The 22,413-nt window shown below is 37.3% G+C and overlaps 1 protein-coding gene across 1 annotated transcript in view; it reads left to right on the top strand.

The window, feature by feature from the left end:
- LOC131135892 (polyprenol dehydrogenase-like) overlaps positions 1 to 22,413 on the top strand; it is a 77,668-nt gene that overhangs the window by 5,015 nt on the left and 50,240 nt on the right. The window contains exons 3-6 of the mRNA XM_078795382.1: positions 3,900 to 3,968; positions 17,174 to 17,275; positions 18,679 to 18,886; positions 18,973 to 19,180. Of these exons, the coding sequence (XP_078651508.1) occupies positions 3,900 to 3,968; positions 17,174 to 17,275; positions 18,679 to 18,886; positions 18,973 to 19,180 (587 nt within the window). The remainder of the gene's footprint in view (positions 1 to 3,899; positions 3,969 to 17,173; positions 17,276 to 18,678; positions 18,887 to 18,972; positions 19,181 to 22,413) is intronic.

Here is a 22,413-nt window from a genome sequence, read left to right as displayed (position 1 = left end):
ATAATGTATACTCTGATCCAGAGCATACCAAACATGTTAATTGGGTGACCATGCTACAATTGGGAGGATTTCAGCTTCCAGGAATTGTGTACAGATCTTTGCAACATGGGGCCACCATGCCTTATCATGCTGCATGAGGTGATGGTCGTGGATGAATGGCACAGTAATGGGCTTCAGGATCTTGTCGCCGCATCGCTGTGCATTCAAAATACCATCAATAAAATGCACCTGTGTTTGTTGTTCATGACATAGATAGAAAATCGGAAGTCTGACTTATTACAATTCTGTAGAGAGCAACAGAGAACAATCAGGTACCAAGTAGGATGCGTTGCTTTCTCATTTAACAAGAAGAGTACACATTGACTTGGGCAAATATGCACATCCATTTGTCATAATGAGCCAATCCATTCCAGCAATGAGAAATGACTGTCTGTGCACATCAAGTAAGGACACACAACATCAAGCTCAGGATGTGTAACAGCCTTTCACTTGTGGATTTATTAGGCAACGCTAATGCAGTTTAATGCAACAACCACACCGTAAATCCTCTCCCTTTACGAGAAATATAATCTTCAGTTTTTACTCCGTGTCTTTGAGAGGGCTCTTAGTCCCTGTGAGTTGGAGTGTCGTTGTCACTTTCCAGTCAGTGCTTTCACATAGAACTTTTAGGGATTATACCTTCATGTCAGAGGAGGAACACTTTTATATCTCAATTGTTAAAGTTTTAGGGTTCTTGTGTTTGTCAAAGCTCCAGAACTATTGGCATATTTTGGTTGGGAAATTGAGTAATGGTAGTAGAGCTGCAATAATGAATCAATGATTCATTGATACAGTTATTATACAGTTGATGCAGTTATTTGATTAATCATTTTTTTGTTAGATTTTTTTTTACAAATGTAAATATTTTCTCTCAATATTTTTTCATTTAATTACATTTTGTAATGTATGAACGCAGACCTGTTATCTTTCTTTCTGTGGACCAAACCCAAACTGTTTGGTTCATATTGATTTGTTCTGTCAAGGGCCTAACCGAATACACAATCGATCAAAACAACAAGTTTCAGATTAATCAACTGAGAAAATAATGCTTAGTTGCAGCCCTGTTAGGTAGTAATGTGCCTTTTCATAATAAATACTTTTCGCATAAGAAATAATGTAAATCCAATTAATCAGTGAGTCAGCCACATATAAGGTGCTTCGTTTCGGCATGCAATTCTGCGGAGCGATACAGTGCAAGTGTCAAGGCAAAATTTTCTGCTGGCTTCAAAATTAAATGAGATGAGTTTTTGAGAATAATAAGAAGTGCAGATGAATAAAAGTTGCATACAAGGACAAATCAATGCAATCTGAACAGTCGGCTTTTAGAGAAAATGTCTAACTTCGACAGGAAAAGATGTTACTATATAGCAGTGCTTCTCAAATAGTGGGGCGGTTCGGCCCGGGGGGTGCCTGGTGAACTGTCGGGGGGGTGAGAGGCATACCAGCATGTATGAATTTGTTGTACTCAGTATGCAATTTACTCTTCCTGTCTAGGATTCAATATTTTAAATGGGATATTTTTGTAGTTAAAGGGGAGTTGCAGTATTTTTTTCCATTTTCTGTGCATTATAACAGGAGAAAACATGTTAATTTGAGCTAGCTCACAATGCTTTAATTGGGATACATCTATTTCGACTATGAAGCCTTGTAAAAAAAAAACCTCTAACAACTTTGAATGGTTTGATATAACCACTCTAAAATACTACATTGCATCATAATGTCTTGAATGCATCTTTTGAATGCCTTTATTTGTATTTCTGTCCATTTTGACATTTTTATCTTTGAGTGACAAAATATTTGCTAAAATCTGCATTTTTTACTACTGTACCTTATTCAGAAAGTCATGAAAATTATTACAGTATTACAGTATTCATTAGATAACCGCAAATATACAGCTCTTATAATGTTTCTGTCATCAACTGCTGATGTTTATTGTAGTGGCCTTGGCCAACTTTTGTGCAGTGGTTATGATTGACTTTCCACCTTCTCCCTGATGCACTGTTCTTGTTTTTCCACTTACAGACAGTTCTCTGGTTTTCATGTTGTTTTCACCTCTAAATGCAGTCTACACAGGCAAAACCTATCCTACCCAATCTGACTCACTGTTCTGGAGGACACTGCATTTTTGCTAACAGGGGTAATTTAGAGGAGTTCTCAGTCACTTTTGTTTGATAATGGCTGAAATATCAGAGAATGTGTGTGACTTTAGCGAAGCACCACCCTGAGGAAGTGCTTCCTTTAGCCCAGCCTGAGCAACAGTGCAATGGGCCAAATGATGCTGTGTCCTTGAAAAGGCCTGCGTGATAATCCAAGATTAGCATGTCTGTGAGTGTTTGTGCGTCTATGCAAAGAGTAAATGACAAGGCATGTGCTAGTTATTGGTTTGTATCACTTCATACGTTTACTTGGAATTGTGGAAAAGGATGCTGGATTGTGGGTTTTTCAATTGAATAGAATAAACAATAAACAAATGACTTGGTGACGAGGTGCAAAGAACCCAACAATGACACTGCTTGTGCCATGAACAACAAACTGAAAGAGACATCATATTATGTGACGGTTCTTTTCAAAAACAGCCTCTTGTGTCTCTTTGATATTCTCCTCTCTTTTAAAGATGCATGCATCATTTGTATGCAGAGACTATCTTTAAATGACAGTCACGGAGTGTGTCTTTGACCAGGGCATCTGTGCATGTTAAGAAGAGAAAAATGAATGTGTAATGTATTGAGAGGAAAAAAATAGGATAATGCAAATCATAATGAACCGGCAATTGGCACCAAACTGATGAACTGATTCATTGGTGAAGTGCATAGAAATGCTTTGTTTTTTTTTCATGACCGTGGGACCGGGGATTTTAATTCATTATTACTCACACTTAGTATTGTTAATTTATTTTATTTTATGACATAACTTATTTCAGTCATTTTTATTTATTTTCAAAAATAAGTCCTTTTTAGATTTATTTCATCATTACTTGTATGTTTAATGAAGTCATTTTAATTTATTTTTTTAATTATTATTACTTATTGTATTTAAGTAATATTTATTTTGGGTATTTTTTACATTTTATTTAAGTCATTTTTTACACTTTAATTGAAGGCGTTTTAAGGTTTTCATTCATTATTACTCACACTTACAGTATTGTTAATTTATTTTATGACTTATAACTTATTTCAGTCATTTTTATTTATTTTCATAAATAAGTCCTTTTTAGATTTACTTCATCATTACTTGTATGTTTAATGAAGTCATTCTAATTTATTTTGTAATTATTATTACTTATTGTATTTAAGTAATATTTATTTTGGGTATTTTTTACATTTTATTTAAGTCATTTTTGTTGTTATTATTTACCCGTATTTATTTAATTCCTGGTATTTTTTTGTTTTCTGAAATTCATTGTCATCTTTTTAAACATTAATGCACATAACGTGAACAAAGTGTATTTTAGAGGAATTAAGAAACGCATTTTATCAAGAAAACGAGGAAGAACATAATAGCTTACTGCCTACAAACAATGCATACATTGAAATGACATTTAAAAAAGACTAAAAAATGGGATATTTCACTTAAAGTCACACATGACATGTATATTACATGTTTTAAAGGAATTTTTGACCCGATGTCTCCACCCAGAATAGATCCTTACCCACTTTTGGGTCCCGACCCACTTGTTCAGAACCACTGCTGTAGACAGCATGTCAACATAATAAACATACAGTCAGCAAATCATAGTGTTTGTCAAATAAGTACTGTAGTATTTAATTGCCATCCATTTTTTTTTTGCAGAACTTTGAGGAAAACTAAAACATCTTTTCTAACACGGTATTAACGTGTTTGTATCCTTGTTCTCTTCCCAGGTTCCAGGGATGAGCAGAAGGGTCTGGCAGCCATCAGAAGGATCCACGAAGAGTACAACGAGGCTAAAGGTGAGCGTGCAAGCGTGTCTGTGAATAGAAACACAAACACTTAAGGCAGCCTTTCTTATCAGTGCTTTGATTTGGCTGTTTGCGGGTGTAAGAACATAGAGTTTCTGTGATGATTGCATAATGATAGGAGTCTTAACCAACGTGCGCAAGGAGCATACGAGAGGGGGCGGGGGGCTTGGACAGATTTTGGAAAGCAGGCAAAAACAATATGGATGGGAAATTTAACATGTGGAATAGATGACTCAAATACACAGTGTCACCGAATAATATGTATTATTATTATTATTATATTAATTTTGTGAGTGTTTTGCTGTGGTGACACTAGTGGTGTCCAAAACTGAATCGACACACAAATTCTACATATTCTATTTTTATTTTTCCACAGACACACATCTCATTCACACCCAAAAAAAAGCCCACCATTTTTCCATGTTTATGACTTAATGCTTCACTGATTATGTTTTTTCATTACACACTGGGATTTCCCACTTTTGTTTTGAGCAGCTGCCTATTTCGGTATCATTTGATATCGGTATTGGTGACAATAATCAGATATTTAGTGATACATTTGTTGTTTTAATTTTCCAAATATTTTAACTTTCTTCTCAGATCATCTTTGTAATTTTCCTTTTGTAATATTTTGACTTTATTACCACAATATTATTATAGCATTTTCCCAAAACCTAATTTTCCCCAATTTCGTTTTTTAAATCACAATATTACAATTATTATTCTATTAAAACAATATTATTTTTCACCATATTACAAGTTTATTGTATTTTCAGACTATTTCAACTTTCTTCTTGTAATTTTTCTCATCATTATGACTTTATTCCCACTAAATTTGGACTTTAATCTCATAGCATTATTCCTCATGATATAACAACGTTATTTTTTCTTCTTAAATAAGATTTTTAAAATGTGCCACAGGCTTATTAAAAAACACCCTCAGACTACAAGTCAGTTATGCTAATTTTTTCGGACTTTTTTGGTGTTGTTGTTTTTAAATTGCTTTACCGATGTTTCTGTAGTGGTAGCCATTCCAAACTTCGGACATGTTCATAATTTCGGTCGGCTGTTTTCATATGTTACTCTGGTGGTGATTTTTTTCTGCTTTCAGAGTTACTCAGGAAGAAGTGTTATTACTTTTTAGACTTTTATGGCTGTTGAGACGACAGAAAGCTTGTCCTCCTCCATAGTAATCCAAAATAATTGTATTCAAAGGTAATAGTGATCCACATATAAATATATAATTTCAAAAGAAGCAACGTTGACCATGTAGGAGCAACGACTGTTGTAATGAGGTAATGGGCTTGGTTGTTGATAGATGTAATGGATGTGATATGTGTTATATCTACCGTCCAAAAATCTTTAGCATCCAAATATAATTGTATCTTTTCTAATGCCAGTCCAATTCCAAATGACTAAATGCTATGATTGACTTTGATACGCAAAAAAACACGCAAGAACCAAGTTGGGTTTGCTGGCACCGCAATAATACCAGCTGAAGTCGAATCTGGCCGCGGTCCGACTTATGTGTGATTGGCTGTCAAGCTCAGGGACAGCAGCCGTGTCGCCTGGTGTCATTCAAGTCGATTTCCCTGAACGAGTCTGCGGCGGGATTGATCACTTCTTTTGTAATTGGCAGGCACTGAGGCATTAGGGACAAGGGGGTGATTGCTGCCAGATGCTTGTGCACTGAATGAGAATGTGTGTATGTTTGTGGTTGAATGAGCTGGTAATGGATTCTCATTAGTATGTGAGGCAGGACGCTTAACATCCCTGTCCAAACGCCCTTTGGCACGCTTCCTAGTATTTTCACCAAATATACTGGTCTTGATTAAATAAATCAGATAAAACTCTGATCCTTCCTCTCCATGCGGTCTCTTACTTGTATAGCTTTGGTTCTTTTTCGGATTCACAGGCCAAAAGTGAGTATGAGTGTTAAAATTACTTCATAACGTCCAGCTAAAATTCTGCGTTTCTGATGTTGTGTTAACGTGATCAGTAGCATTCTCATCTATTCACATTTGTTAATTATTTTAATGAACCTAATACTACTTTTCAACTAACAAATCTGGGTTATCGAAAACGAATTAAAACAAACTAGTCCGTGGAATCAGACCAGGGTTCAATTCCACCCTCGGCCATCTCTGTGTGGAGTTTGCATGTTCTCCCCGTGCATGCGTGGGTTTTCTCCGGGTACTCCAGTTTCCTCCCACATTCCAAAAACATGCTAGGTTAATTGGCGACTCCAAATTGTCCATAGATATGAATGTGAGTGTGAATGGTTGTTTGTCTATACCAGGGGTCGGCAACCTTTACTATGAAAAGAGCCATTTTACCCAATGCTCACTGAAGAAAAATAGCCTGGAGCCGCAAAACATATAGTATGTTTAAAACAACATTGGAGGGAATTTGGGGGTATCAAAGTAGTTCAGATAAGAAAAGACGAGTTGGAGTACTCTTGCTAGTTTTGGAGATAAACTTACATAAATGTATGTGTAAACTACTGTAAACGTAAAAACAAGTTCCCATGCCGCTGTTTTTAAATTATCTCGAATTTATTTTTTAGATTTGTAGGTAAGTATTACTTGTTTTTCTTCATGTACTGAACTGGATAGCAGTCAGAACTCACTCAGGATGCATTCATGGTCTCAGACAAAGTTGGATTTTTTAAAACTCATTACAAAAGACGTGCATTTTCCCCACTCGGGTGTTAAAAATATTCAAGCATCGCAAAGGGAGCCACAATAAAGAGGCTGAAGAGCCACATGCGGATCTGGAGCCGCAGGTTGCTGACCCCTGGTCTATACATATGTGCCCTGTGATTGGCTGGCGACCAGTCCAGGGTGTTCCCCCGTCTCACGCCCGAAGACAGCTGGGATAGGCTCCAGCACCCCTGCGACCCTTGTGAGGAAAAGCGGTAGAAAATGAATGAATGAATGAATGAATAGTCCGTGGAATCCAGTACCCAAACAAGTGACATGGTCGCTTTGTAAAATGGATTGTGGTTATTTTTGAATTGGGAGACTTTTATCTCCTTTGTTGTGTGATTATTGTTTGACACAACGCTTTATTTTGTCTTATAAAGTGGTCTACTATAAAACTGTAATTATTCTCTATGTTAATATATTTGTGTGTCTGGAATGGATTAATTGGATTTACATTGTTTTTTTTGGGTGGGAAAAACTGATTGGGTTTTTGTAATGCGGACCGGCTGCACTTACTTGCAATTAGGTTTTTTTCAGTTTGCACAGTGTACACTCCGTACATCATCGTGCGTACATCTTTTATACATTTTGCTGGTGTAGGTTTGGCATTAGCTGTAAATGGTATATGGACTTTGAATGACTTTGACAATCAAATGCTCCATTTGATCCCATTTAGTGTTGCTTTGTCTTTTCGACTTAATGTTCTCTGTGGGTTTGTATTTAAAAAAAAAAAAAAGATGAGCTGTGAAGCATTTTAGTTTTAATTATTCAGACACATCCAGATACAGGGTAGACACAGATACAAGGTGTTTATGCATGTTTGCCACAGGCAGCTCTGTCTGTCCACTGACTTTAGTCACGCTGCACTTGAAAGTAGCACGTTCTGCCTGAAACCAAAAGCTTGGATTAAAAATGTGAAGTAAGGAAATGCGTGTGTGTGTGTGTGTGTGTGTGTGTGAAACAAATGAATATCTCAATGCAAAAATGCAGCTTTGCACTAACACAGCAAGAATCTTTGCTCAATGAAAATCTGTCTTTGCTGTTGTTTGAAAATAATGAGGGGGACAACTTAATAAAAGTCGCATGCAAGGATACAGATCACGATAAATCAAGACAATCTGAACAGACAGCTTCAAGAGAAAATGTCGAACATGTATACGAAAATGAAATGGCGAGGAAATATTTCATGAATATGATATAAATACAGTATGAGCGGTTTCAGAGTAACATGTACAATATAAGTGATAGACGTTCCAACCATCTGTGACCAGGCAGTGACCAGGATGGATAGGATCAGGAAGGAGTACATCAGAGGGACATTACATGTTAGAGGCCTTGGAGATAAAGTCAGAGAGGCCAGACTGAGATGGTTCGGACATGTCCAGAGGAGAGATTGAATATATTGGTAGAAGGATGCTGCGTTTAGAGCTGCCAGGTAGGAGGCGTAGAGCAGGGGTCTCAAACTCAATTTACTTGGGGGCCACTGGAGCTAGGGTCTGGACGAGACTGGGCCGCATCAGGTTTTCCAAAAAAAAAAAAAAAAAACGCATTTATTAAAAACAGAAAAATGAATAAACTTTGCTTTGGTTTTGATTTACTGTTCTCAAATATCTTACTTTTTATTTTTCTACACAAAATAAGATGAACAATAAATAAACAAATCAAGAATAAAGAAAATCAATCAATCAGTAATAAATAAATAAATATAATAATAACAATAAAACGGCAAATAATAAAAACTTAAGAAACCACATATAGTTGGTGGGTAGACAAATTATTTTTTTCAGATTAAAATTAACAAAGCATAATTAGAGCCCTGTAGACATGACAAAACACGACTATAGTCACATTTATACTTTTTTTATTTACAACATATTGCGCAACTGCAGGGTCTTGAGACACATGCTAACTCGCAAACTAGAGAGCTAGCGACCTAAACGGTAGCCTTCAAGTTATTTCCTTTAAACTTAAATAGCCAAAAATTTACCACTTCCACACGGATAGGGAGGATAACTATTAACAGTTATTTAACCTTTAACATGAACATTAATCAAACGTAATAATTTTTTCTGGGTACATGATACCATACAGCATCCATATCAAAACTTGCGCGGGCCGCACTAACATTAAACTTTCATATCAAGGCGGGGGCCTCAAAATAGTGTCCTGCGGGCCACATTTGGCCCGCGGGCCGCGTGTTTGAGACCCCTGGCGTAGAGGAAGACCAAAGAGAAGGTTTATGGATGTAGTGAAGGAGGACATGAGGGTAGTTAATTTGAGAGGAGATTGATTTGCTGTGGCGACCCCTGAAGGGAAAGACAAAGAAGAAGATGTTCCAACCATCTGGATATTGCTTCACCGGCTATTATTTGCTACTACTACACAGTAAGCTAAACAGCTAACAAAAGTTGTGGTTGCTCACCCTCAGGAAAACACTACCTGCTTAGCTTCATGGCAGAGGATTCCAATCAAAGAAGCTGTAACAGGATCGAGATGGATTGTGTGCGACTTTGGGTTTCTTTGCGAAAGTAGAATTCTTAATGAAACATCTGTTTTACTCACAGACGTATAATTGCAAATAAAGGACAGCACATAATGTGTAGCAGTCTTGATTTAGGAGACTGTCATTGCACCGCGTTAGTGCAGTGTTGACCGTCATGCAGCCCGCCTCCCCTTGTCTGCTACATCAACAGAATAATAACAGCCAGTGGAGGAGTGAATGCTGGCGTGATGCCCAGACCCAATATTCTTGACTATCACACTGTTGTTTATCAGACATCTCTAAGTGAGACTATTTACTTTCTTGTCTGGGCCTTTAAAGGTCTCAGAGGAGTTAATTCATTGTGCCTGCCCCTCCTGTATTTGTATAAATTATGCAGTAAAAGACATGCATGTATGGCTAAGTATGCACATTTCTGACAGTGTTTATATCAAATTATATTGCAATCCCAGCAGGTGTGCTATTGTTCATCACATCAGCCTTGACGTGTGTGTTTAATGTAAAATCTTCTTTTAGTAAGCCATGTGATGTGTTTACCAGCACTGCATTGTAATATCAGATTTAAGTGTAATCCAGCGTAATCATATTTACTGTCGCCACAACCGGGACACGAGGTGCATTTCAAAACCAGGTGCAATCCACAGTTATCCTATTTCCGTGCATTGCATCTTGTGCCAAAACAAGACACTTGACAAGTGCAACAAGATGAAAGCGAGGAACGGCTTCGGTGGAAGGCAACTATCATATTAATTACCGGTTGTTCAGGGTAGATCCATATATCCATGGTAACCTGGGTCAAATGTGTGCTAACAAAGCAAATTGAAGCAAGATCAGTTAAACAGATAAGTTTAAAAAAAAAAAAGGCAGCACAGTGAATCGCTGATTAGCATGTTGCCTTCACAGTCAATAGATTTGAATCTCCGTTTGGGCCTCTCTGTGTGGAATTTGCATGTTCTCCCTGTACCTTTTCTCCGGGTACTTAAGCTTCCTCCGACAATCCTCCGACAAAAATGCGCATGGTAGGTTCGCTGGAGAGTCTGCAATACTGCAGTCGCTGCACGGATTTGCTTCTCGCTCTCACGCTCCAGCCTTCCTTCAATCGTTAACAAGATCCCGAGTTACTTGAACTCCTCCACCTGGGGCAAGACCTGAGAACCATTTCATCCCAGAAGCTTCACACTCAGCTGCAAAACATCCCAGTAAACGCTGAACGATACAGCTTGATGATACCATCAGGACCACGTCACATCATCCGCGAATAGCAGAGATAAGATCCTAAGGCCCCCTACACTGGACACCCCCAACTCCTTAGAAATTCTATCCATGAAAATAATCAACAGAAGGGCAGCCTTAACCTGTTGGCAATGCAAACCATGCTACTACTTTGTTTGTACGAGGAAGGGATGGCGCATAGTGACGTGTCATGAACCCGGTACTCTCCGAGTACCGAGTCTCCGAGTCAAAACCTGAACCACATCCGTAAATAGCAGAAATGAGATCCTAGCAAAAACACAGGACACCCTCAAAATTTTGGGCTGTGCCTACAAATTCGATCTATGAAAATGATCAATAGAACAGTCACGACTGCTGGCAATGGCAACTTAATAGCGTGCCACGCACCCCATACTCCCTGGGAACCACCCACAGCACACCGTGAATGCCTTTTCCAAGTCCACAAGATCCTCCAGTACCCATGCAAGTGTGTGTAGCTGGTCCAATCTTCCAAGACTAGGACGAAAACCACATTGCACCCCCTGTCGCTGAGGTTTAACAAATGTTTTGTACCCTTCTTTCCAGCACTCCCCTATAGTTGGAACACACCCTCCGGTCACCTTAATTTTTCATTAGGAAATTTAATAATTAATTAAAATGTTTCATTTTGTTCACTTTTCTTAAGTCCATTGCAGAAATCCACCATAAATTCACATTGCTGTCTGTAGAAGATAACTGCAGCCGGTTGTGATTAAATTCCGTCTTATCGGCGAAAAAAAAATCCAATCCATCAGTGGATGTGAGACACTGATGCACACGCATTGATGAGTTTATCTCCAACAGACATCAGCATTATCATATCAAATGCTGAAGTCATCTGCAAAAGCAATGGTTATACTTTGCCATTTACAAATATATTTGGGGGGGTAAAAAATCCATTTGCATTTCAATTTGAACGTGAGATTTTATCACAGTTCATCAAATCATTTTTGAATGGGGCGTAACCACCATCCAGGGGTCTCAAACACGCGACCCGCGGGCCAAATGTGGCCCGCAGGACACTAGTTTGAGGCCCCCGCCTTGATATGAAAGTTTAATCTTTGATATAGAGTTTGATATAGATGCTGTATGGTATCATGTACCCAGAAAAAATTATTACGTTTGATTAATGTTCATGTTAAAGGTTAAATAACTGTTAATAGTTATCCTCCCTATCCGTGTGGAAGTGGTAAATTTTTGGCTATTCAAGTTTAAAGGAAATAACTTGAAGGCTACCGTTTAGGTCGCTAGCTCTCTAGTTTGCGAGTTAGCATGTGTCTCAAGACCCTGCAGTTGCGCAATATGTTGTAAATAAAAAGAGTATAAATGTGACTATAGTCGTGTTTTGTCATGTCTACAGGGCTCTAATAATGCTTTGTTCATTTTAATCTGAAAAAAATAATTTGTCTACCCACCAACTGTATGTGGTTTCTTAAGTTTTTATTATTTGGTGTTTTATTATTATTATTATTATATTTATTAATTACTGATTGATTGATTTTCTTTATTCTGGAGTTGTTTATTTATTTTTCATCTTATTTTGTGTAGAAAAATAAAAATTAAGATATTTGAGAACACTGTTACAGTTTTATCAGAGCTTTTCTTGTAGAAAATCGGAACAAAAGCAAAGTTTATTCATTTTTCTGTTTTTAATAAATGCGTTTTTTGTTTTTTTTTTGGAAAACCTGATGCGGCCCAGCCTCGCCCAGACCCTAGCTGCAGTGGCCCCCAAGTAAATTGAATTTGAGACCCCTGACATAATGTCAAGGAAAACACTTTTTTGGACTTACTTTTTTGTGGAGTACAAGTGTACAGGTAGTGTCAAGGTGACATTAAGCTGTAAAGGGCTGTGCAGACAATGATGAAGTGAGTCCTTTGCTATAAGTGTACACTGAGATGGTGCAGAGTGTTCCGGGCTAGAGGAGTTTTCTCCCATTCGGTTGTCCACATGGGCATTAAAAATCACCACTGAAAATGACATGGTCATTAGCGGTCATCGTAATAGATAGCTGTTCTGTGCAATCATCAAATATTATAGCTCCGAGGTAATCACATGTGTAATTTTAGCACTGCTATTCAGTTAAAGAGAGGCAAGACCGAGAAACCTAAGATTAGGAGTTGCTGAGTCAGTGAGCGCAATGAGAATAGTTATCATCGAGCCTTGCTCCAGTTAACGGTGAATTACTGTGCTTTGATCATGTCTGCACAACATTTTGTAGTCATTGATGAACAAGCATTATTATTGAAATTCTGTTCAAGTCACGTTGAAGCCAGCTTTGGTGTCCTTTGTGTAACTGGGACACACGTTATTTGTCAAATCAGAGCTCATGCTAATACCATGCTTCAATAATTTAGTAGGCTGATTTTGATATTGCATTCAGTATGAATAATTACATTCTGGACATAAAAAAGCGGGACGTCAACTGACCGGAAATGAGCTCCAGAATGTTGAGCATGGAATGTTGAATTGGAAATATGGCTACAACAGGGAGCAACTCCAAGTTGGGGCTGATATCCAGCCCAAGTGGAGGTGTTATATTTATATTTATAGTAATATTTATTTGTTTATTGGCCTTCTTACCCTCACTTGTGGTCAAGATTTTTGTGTAGTAACCGAAAGGACGAGCACAATTTTTTTCCTCTGTGAAGTGGCTGTGCTTTTTCCCAGCCTAGAGTAGAGAAAGTGCTCCTCCGCATTGAGAGGGGCCAGTTGAGGTGGCTTTAGGAGGCCTAGGGGAAGACCCAGAACACGTTAGAGAGACTACTATCCATTCGATCCATCGGGAGGAGCTGCACAAAACAGCCACGGAGAGAGAAATCTGGGCTTCTCATCTTAGGCTGCTTCCTCCTGCAACCCAACCTGGGAAAATGATCGATGGGTGGATGAGATTCCTGATAGAAATGGAAATCGCGGCAGACTGTAATAAAATTTCACCAAAAAGGGCTTTTTGTGAAAAGATACATTGCAGGCATAACTTTCACTATGACACAAATTTTCATATTTGACATTTCACAACTGAACTGTGTGTGCATGTGTTGGCTTAAACTTTAAACAGTAGTTCCATGGGAGGGATGCAGGTCGAGTTTTTATAAAATGTCATTGTGCTACCTTGTGGTTCTTTTTTTGGGTTTAAAACTGCATCAAATAGTAGCCATATTTGTTTTTTTTTGGGTGTAGTAGTTAATATTAGTTAACATTAATACAATAACAAACAATAAAACATTTGATTTGTTTTTACATATTAGGTTTGATTAGACATTCCTTTTATTCTGTTTGTTATCAGGTACTTGTGTAAACAAGATTAGTAGACTGACCTGCTCACCAGTGAGGAATGAAGGAAAAGGCTCTTTAATTGGGGAAGCAATAAGCTAAACTCGCAGGGACAGAACACTAACACAATTCCAAAAATGACACAACGTGTAACATGTAACACAGTTATAAGAACTACTACCATGGGGAGTACTACGTTAACTCTCAACACATAATTTTTGCAACTTTTTACAAAACACGTTCTGCAAGGCATGGTGGGAAGCCAGAAGAAGCACTCCGAGTGACTCTACACTATATTTTATGTTTATGTTTATGTTTTTTTAATACTTGAAATCTTTGTGGAATACTTGATGCAACCTAGTCTCACCCAGTTGTTCCCCAACTAAGTTGAGTCCAGAAGGGTGTAGTGTTTTATCTCTAAGAGCAGCTAATGGTTTCAATAATTCCTTCTTGCAAAAAAAAAAAAAAAAAAAAAAAATCAGTGTGCTGGGCTCCAGTGTGCAGGAAGTAGAGGCTTATAGAAGATCTGACGGTATTAAAAGAGGTCTGACACCAACAGACCCGTCCAATCGATGTCTTTTTGCTCCCAGTGGGCTCTCTAGATATGACTGGCCTGTCTTGACAGGGGTCCTAAGGGAAGCCAATGAAGAGGACAGGAGAGCACTGACAGGCAAGCACACAGAGATGTATACTATACATTTTTTTTTTTTGCTTTTGCTTGGCTGCACAAGTGAAAGTCAAATATGCATACACTAAAAATATACTGTTTACTTACAACCTATCAGATCTTTGCCCGCCCCCCCTCCATCTTCACTCACAACGATGCACACACTCAGCAGGAGGTGAGCGACACGGCAGGTCAATAAGGTCGCTATCGGGCTTCACTGCACTTCCATCTGTCACAGCCGCCTTTTCTTCTATCAGCTCCATCAACCCCCCACCCCCTTTCCTTGCCCCCCTTCCGTCCTTTGCGCTTTTTTATTATACTTTGACCCCCTTTCAGCCGTGCTGCCATAACATGGCACGTTGCTTGAATGTGAATGCTTTTAAAGGCCGACGCTTCTTTCTTGTACTTTTGCAGTATACTGTACCTGCAGCGGTTACAACATATTTTGATGATTTAAGATCAGGGGTGTCCAGACTTTTCCCAGCAAGGGCAACAAAGAGCAAAATCAAAATATATAGGGGCTCTTTTTTTTGTTTTTCTTTTCTTTTCTTTTTTAAATGAGTTGAGTGGCCGATAAACAAACAATCGCATGTTGCTACTTTAGATACTTTAGATACTCTAAAGCAGGGGTCTCAAACTCAATTTACCTGGGGGGCCACTGGAGCTAGGGTCTGGGCAAGGCTGGGCCGCATCAGGTTTTCCAAAAAAAAAGACCGCATTTATTAAAGACAGAAAAATATACAAACTTTTTCAGTGCTTTGGTTCCGATTTTCTACAATAAAAGCTCTGATAAAACATTCCACTGTTCTCAAATATCTTAATCTTAATTTTTCTGCACAAAATAAGATGAAAAAATAAATCAAGAATAAAGTAAATCAATCAATCAGTAATAAATAAATAATAATAATACAACGGCAAATAATAAAAACTCAAGAAACCACATATAGTTGGTGGGTAATTTTTCAGATTAAAATGAACAAAGCATTATTAGAGCCCTGTAGACATGACAAAACACGACTATAGTCACATTTATACTCTTTTTATTTACAACATATTGCGCAACTGCAGGGTCTTGAGACACATGCTAACTCGCAAACTAGAGAGCTAGCGACCTAAATGGTAGCCTTCAAGTTATTACCTTTAAACTTAAATAGCCAAAAACGTACCACTTCCACACGGATAGGGAGGATAACTATTAACAGTTATTTAACCTTTAACATGAACATTAATCAAACGTAATAATTTTTTCTGGGTACATGATACCATACAGCATCCATATCAAACTTGCGCGGGCCGCACTAACATTAAACTTTCATATCAAGGCGGGGGCCTCAAACTAGTGTCCTGTGTCGTAGAGACACAAAGTACAACAAAGGAACAATCAGCCAGTATAAGGAAAAGCAGACCTGGCTGGATGGCAGAGAAACAAATAGTCGAATAGTAAAAGGTAGAAATTCAAGTCAGTGCATTTTAAGAGCATGGAAGAAAACAGTTGGCTTTAAGTAACCAGACACCCATTTAGCAAGCAGGGTCGGTGTTAAACATAATACTGATGAATGTGATGCAGCAAATGGCGTCTTTTGGAAATGTGTGAGCAGGCTTAAAAAAACAGGCTGCCACACAACAAGTGGGCATAATATAAAAAATACAGTACTGTACAATTACTGTACAGTACAGTAATTTGCATGACAAAAATAAAGATACAGTATATATGTGTTTTGGTATCATGAACACTGCAATCCTTACCACTTCGGTGAAGAATATACTTTCATCTCCCATTCTAATAAACATCAAAACTATATAAATAAAATGATTAGAACCAGCATGGCAGTATAGTAAGGCTTTGTTGAGGGTCCTTTGGGTAGGAAATTAGCAATGTTGCAGTGCAGTGCTGTAGACGGTGGTGATTTACATGATAGCAAATGCACCATTTGTCGAAAGCAGAACATTTTAATGTTATTTCTTAAGAGGATGAGATCACAGCTCTTAGTTAAAGTGACCCCACAAGAACACAACAACCTGAAGATGAACCGGAGATAAGCAGTTTAAAGCATGCACTTTATCTCTGACTTGCACAAGTACATCAAGGGGGAAAATGCTTGAAAGCTTTCATAGATGAAAAAAACAATGACAGCCCCAGGGATTGTTGATAAACATTTATAAGTATGTATAAAGATATTTTATTTAAAGAATGGGGAAATGGCAAAGGGGGAAAACTCTACTCTACTCTACTACATTCAATACATGATTATGGTTGCAGTCATGGTTGGGTTTTCTCCGGGTACTCCGGTTTCCTCCCACATTCCAAAAACATGCTAGGTTAATTGGCGACTCCAAATTGTCCATAGGTATGAATGTGAGTGTGAATGGTTGTTTGTCTATATGTGTCCTGTGATTGGCTGGCGACCAGTCCAATGCGACCAAAGACAGCTGGGATAGGCTGCAGCACTCCTGCAACCTTCATGAGGATAAGCGGAAGAAAATAAATGAATGAATAATTATATGCATTTACATAAAATGTTCTCATTGCACCTCAGCATCATGTCCCGTGGGTAAGAAAAACAAATAGGGTGGCATGGGAATTATGTGCTATATCCCTGGATATAATAGTACAGTATATCACGCTATGACAGATATCAGAACAAACACCTTGTTTTGACCTTGTAGTGCCCATACTGTACAACAACTGCCGGTACTGTCGATCAAGACATCAGAGAGGCCACTTTAAGAGCTGATTAACACTTTGATGTATTCACACCGAAAACAATAATGACAATGTCCTATTGTGTGTGTCTTCTCTAGTGGAGTTCCAGAAACTGGACCTCGCCTCTCTGCAGTCTGTCCGTCAGTTCGTCCAAAGCTTCAAGGCGCGTGATTTACCACTCAATATCCTGGTCAATAATGGTGAGTGATACACACATATTGAATATTGACTGAGATTGCATACAGGTGTTTTCAAGTCGTATGAAGAATTCTGCGTGTCCGGCAGGGACATTTATGATCATGATCATGATGATGCATTCAAAGAAGCTGGGATATACAGTTGAGAACAAAATGATTAAAATGATTAGAATTTTTTTATTTGAAATTTTTCCAAAGAAAAATGGCCTGTTCAATTGACTATTAGGATCGGGGGGGGATTATTGGGGAATATTTTCATCTCTGTGAGCAAACTAAAATATTGGAAGCATTTGAAATAAAAATAGGATGTCTAAAAAAAAAAAGCTGTGTTAAAAGTGTAATGCTCTGTTTTAAGGTACTTTAATACTTTATATATACCTTTGTCCTCTACTGTATTTTTTTTTTTTTGGACAAATTGATACAAAAATTATTTGAAGAAGTACAGTCCCAGCTATGTGATATTATTATTATTATTATGACAATAATCCCTTATTTATTGTGGTTAATTAGTTCGAGACTCGACCGTGACAAGTCAATTTCCTCAAGGTTTTCAGTTTAAATGCAACATTTTGGTAGTTAGACTTTCGCTATGTTTTTTTAACATTATTAGAGCGCTCTTCTGAATTAATATATGTTTATGTTTTAGTTTATATAGTCATTTGCGTCAATGCGTAAAATATGCATACTTTTTTGACTAATAATCGTCCGTAGCCAAGCACGAAACAGCAATAATGTATCAATTAATTTATTTTGAAAAGCTGGGGTAGAGTTAATATGCCAAATTCATATTGTGAGGTAGAGAGGGAGTATTGTGTTATTTTTTGGATGGCAGAAAATACTATGGAAAGACTGTATATATCTTTGTTTATATATCTTAATTATAATATGAGAATAAAGTCAAATTATTATGCGAGTAACATCATTATGATAAGAAAATGTACTAGACTATTAATAAAAACTGCAGACATTGAAAGAAAAGGTCAACGTCAAAACTTTAAGATTTAAGATTAAAATTTTTATTTTGTAAAAAATGTGTCGATTTTATGAGAATAAACTTGTAATATTATGTGGGAGTCATTTTTCTCCCAGAAAATGACTGTTATGCATTTTATTTTTAGGGTTTTCATTTGTAACAAAAGGGACAATTTACATTTATTAACTTTATTAACTCCTTTTTATACGTTAGGCAACCAAGATGAACAACAAGAACATACACAAATCCCTTTTAAAGGTGGACTGTTTGATACCTCACCTTTATTTATCTAATGCTATGAATAGATCATGGACCTCTTTTAGTTGGATTCTCAATCAGCCAGTTACAATTAGAAGACCACTAACCCTTAATTAGAGCCCCTGAGTGATTGAATCCATGATTACACGTGTGTGTCACACGCTTGTGTGTGCAGCGGGTGTCATGCTGGTTCCCGAGGGTCGCACCCAGGATGGATTTGAGGTGCACTTCAGTGTGAACTATCTGGGCCACTTCTTGTTAACCTGGCTGCTCCTTGACACGCTGAAACGCAGCGGCAAATCTGGTAACTTCTCCCGTGTGGTCAACGTTTCGTCCTCTGCGCACTGCGTCGGCGAGATCCGGCTGGATGACTTGAATAGCAAGTAGGCTCTCACACATACAGTAAGCCTGTGTAACGCAGTTCAATGTAAGGCCAATATAAATGTGCGACAATGTTCTTACCCCTCAGCCGCTGCTATTCAGCCCACGGAGCTTACTGTCAAAGTAAGCTGGCACAGCTCTTATTCAGCTCCCACCTCCACCAGGAGCTGCGACATGGAGGTTTACCAGTGAGTTCATGCGCTGTGGATCCTGGCATGGTGGACACTGATCTCTATCGCCACCTTTGGACTCCTCTCCGCCTGGCACAAGGTGTTGCGTCACGCTTGCTATTCAGGGTACGGTACTGTGCACAGACTCATTTTGTTCTTCTCAAAGACTTTTAATACGGGACATGAATTCCCCAAACTAGACACATTTCTCAATCCACAAATAATTACAAATAATTACAAATAATTTTTTGCGGATAATTTATTTTACAAACTACTTGACCAAAACAGACATTACGTCCCCTTGGAAGGCAAGTTATAACATTTATAAAAGAATAGAGAACAGGCTGAATAGGTTCGATTACTGTGTTCAGCTGCAAATTTAACTATTTGCACTATTTGTGTTCTTTGTGTTCTTTGTAAGCTAACGTCTACTGTTTAAATATTTTGGTAGTTAGACCTCGTAAACCTGTTTACGACTTTTGCTCCATTTTTTAAACATTATTAGAGCGCTCTTCTGAATTAACATATGTTTATATTTTAGTTCATATAGTCATTTTTATGCTTGAAAATGCATGAAATGTGCATAAATATGCATTTTTTTTTACTAATAATCAGCCATAGCCAAGCACAAAACAGCAATAAAGTATCAATTAATTTATTTTTAAAAGCTGTGGTAGAGTTAACATGCCAAAATTCATATTGTGAGGTAGAGAGGGAGTATTGTGTTATTTTTTTGAAGGCTGTATCTATCTTTATTAATATATCTTAATTATAATATGAGAATAAAGTCAAATTATTATGCGAGTAACATGATGATGAGAAGAAAATGTACAAGGATATTAATAAAAACTGCAGACGTTGAAAAAAAAAGGTCAAGGTCAAAACTTTAAGAGAAAAATTTTCATTTTGTAAAAAAAATGTGTCAATTTTATGAGAATAAACTTGTAATATTATGTAGGAGTCATTTTTCTCCCAGAAAATGACTGTTATGCATTTTATTTTTAGGGTTTTCATTTGTAACAAAATGGACAATTTACATTTATTAACTTTATTAATTCCTTAGAAAAATAAAAAAAAGAGAAAAATTTTCATTTTGTAAAAAATGTGTCACTTTGTCTACAGTTTAAATATTGAACTGTTAATGAGTAAGAGATATATTTTTTTCATTTATAAATCATTCAGGAGTATAAGTCGCAGCAAGAGCCAACCTATGAAAAAAAAAGTGTGACTTATAGTTTGGAAAATACGGTATTTACAGACACAAAGTCTCCAAGGCAGATGCATATTCCTCAACAGAAAGGGTCCGGTTTGCTCTGTGTAATTCAATTAGTGTGCTTAACTGCATCACAAATTCATCTTTGTTATGCGACGGACCACAGGGGGCTCCTATGGGTAAAAAGTGCAACTTCATGCAGGAGCCTCATTTGCAGCCTGTGGCTGTTTTATTATTTGCCTGTGGCACGTTCATATAATTAGAATTCAACAAGGAAACTGAAAAAGTTTGAAAAAAATGACGAGAAAATAGTTGTAAAATAGCGAGACCTCCATCAGAGGACTGGACAAGTGCTAAAAAAATGAGGGAGGCTGTTCACTTTTTTAGTGTAGCTTGAAGCGCCGGCCACAGGCTGCTGTTAATGTTGTCGGGATTTAATGTAAGGGGACTTGTGTGCGTGTTTGAGCTCAAACTGCAATTGTCACAGGGACTTGCCTGTGAGCACAACCTTTGGGTTGGTTCTGCCCCACATACACAAACACATTAATCACACACACGCATGCATGCCAGTCGCTAGCACGCACACACACACACACACACACACACACACACCATCCACGCCATCATTGTAATGCACAAACTGTTTTTCTCGCCTGTCACAACACCTTCCATGTCAAGCAGGAAAGTGTATGATCATGACGATGCATTCAAAGAAGATGGGATTTTTTTGCTACAATTTCCTACAAGAATTCCCTGAGGCCTTAAAGTCCCAGCTTTGGTGTTGCCATGTCATATTATTATTATTTTCACAGTAATCCCTCGTTTATCGCGGTTAATTGGTTCCAGATTTGATCGTGACAAGTGAATTTCTGCAAATTAGGATTCCGTATATTGTATATACTTGGAATATTTTTGAAGATAGAATATATAAAACCTTGTAAATATGGTTTTTAACATTATTATCACCCTCTGGACATGAAATAACATCCCTACAGTCACCTTTACACTCACACTACACAATATAATGACATTATAATGACATAATAATGAACTGAATGACATTCAGTCATTCATTCATTTTCTACCACTGGTGGCCAGCCAATCACAGGGCACATATAGACAAACAACCATTCACACTCACTTTGGGGAAAATTAGCTTGGGGAAAAAAATTATGAGAAACTGCCGAAACAAAATAAAGTTGTAATTTAGGGGAAAATTAGCTTGGGGAAAAAAATTATGAGAAACTGACGAAACAAAATAAAGTTGTAATTTTGGGGAAAATTAGCTTGGGGAAAAAAATTATATGAGAAACTGCCGAAACAAAATAAAGTTGTAATTTTGGGGAAAATTAGCTTGGGGAAAAAAATTATGAGAAACTGCCGAAACAAAATAAAGTTGTAATTTAGGGGAAAATTAGCTTGGGGAAAAAAATTATGAGAAACTGACGAAACAAAATAAAGTTGTAATTTTGGGGAAAATTAGCTTGGGGAAAAAAATTATATGAGAAACTGCCGAAACAAAATAAAGTTGTAATTTTGGGGAAAATTAGCTTGGGGGAAAAAATTATATGAGAAACTGCCGAAACAAAATAAAGTTGTAATTTTGGGGAAAATTAGCTTGGGGAAAAAAATTATATGAGAAACTGCCGAAACAAAATAAAGTTGTAATTTTGGGGAAAATTAGCTTGGGGAAAAAAATTATGAGAAACTGACGAAACAAAATAAAGTTGTAATTTTGGGGAAAATTAGCTTGGGGAAAAAAATTATATGAGAAACTGCCGAAACAAAATAAAGTTGTAATTTTGGGGAAAATTAGCTTGGGGAAAAAAATTATGAGAAACTGACGAAACAAAATAAAGTTGTAATTTTGGGGAAAATTAGCTTGGGGAAAAAAATTATATGAGAAACTGCCGAAACAAAATAAAGTTGTAATTTTGGGGAAAATTAGCTTGGGGAAAAAAATTATGAGAAACTGCCGAAACAAAATAAAGTTGTAATTTTGGGGAAAATAAAAATTGGGGAAAAAAATTATGAGAAACTGCCGAAACAAAATAAAGTTGTAATTTTGGGGAAAATTAGCTTGGGGAAAAAAATTATGAGAAACTGCCGAAACAAAATAAAGTTGTAATTTTGGGGAAAATAAAAA

Source organism: Doryrhamphus excisus, linkage group LG12, assembly GCF_037039965.1.
Source record: "Doryrhamphus excisus strain RoL-2023G ecotype Guam linkage group LG12, RoL_Dexc_Guam_v1.1, whole genome shotgun sequence".
NCBI classification, from domain to species: Eukaryota; Metazoa; Chordata; class Actinopteri; order Syngnathiformes; family Syngnathidae; genus Doryrhamphus; species Doryrhamphus excisus.
This window is presented reverse-complemented; position numbering and strand designations above follow the sequence as displayed.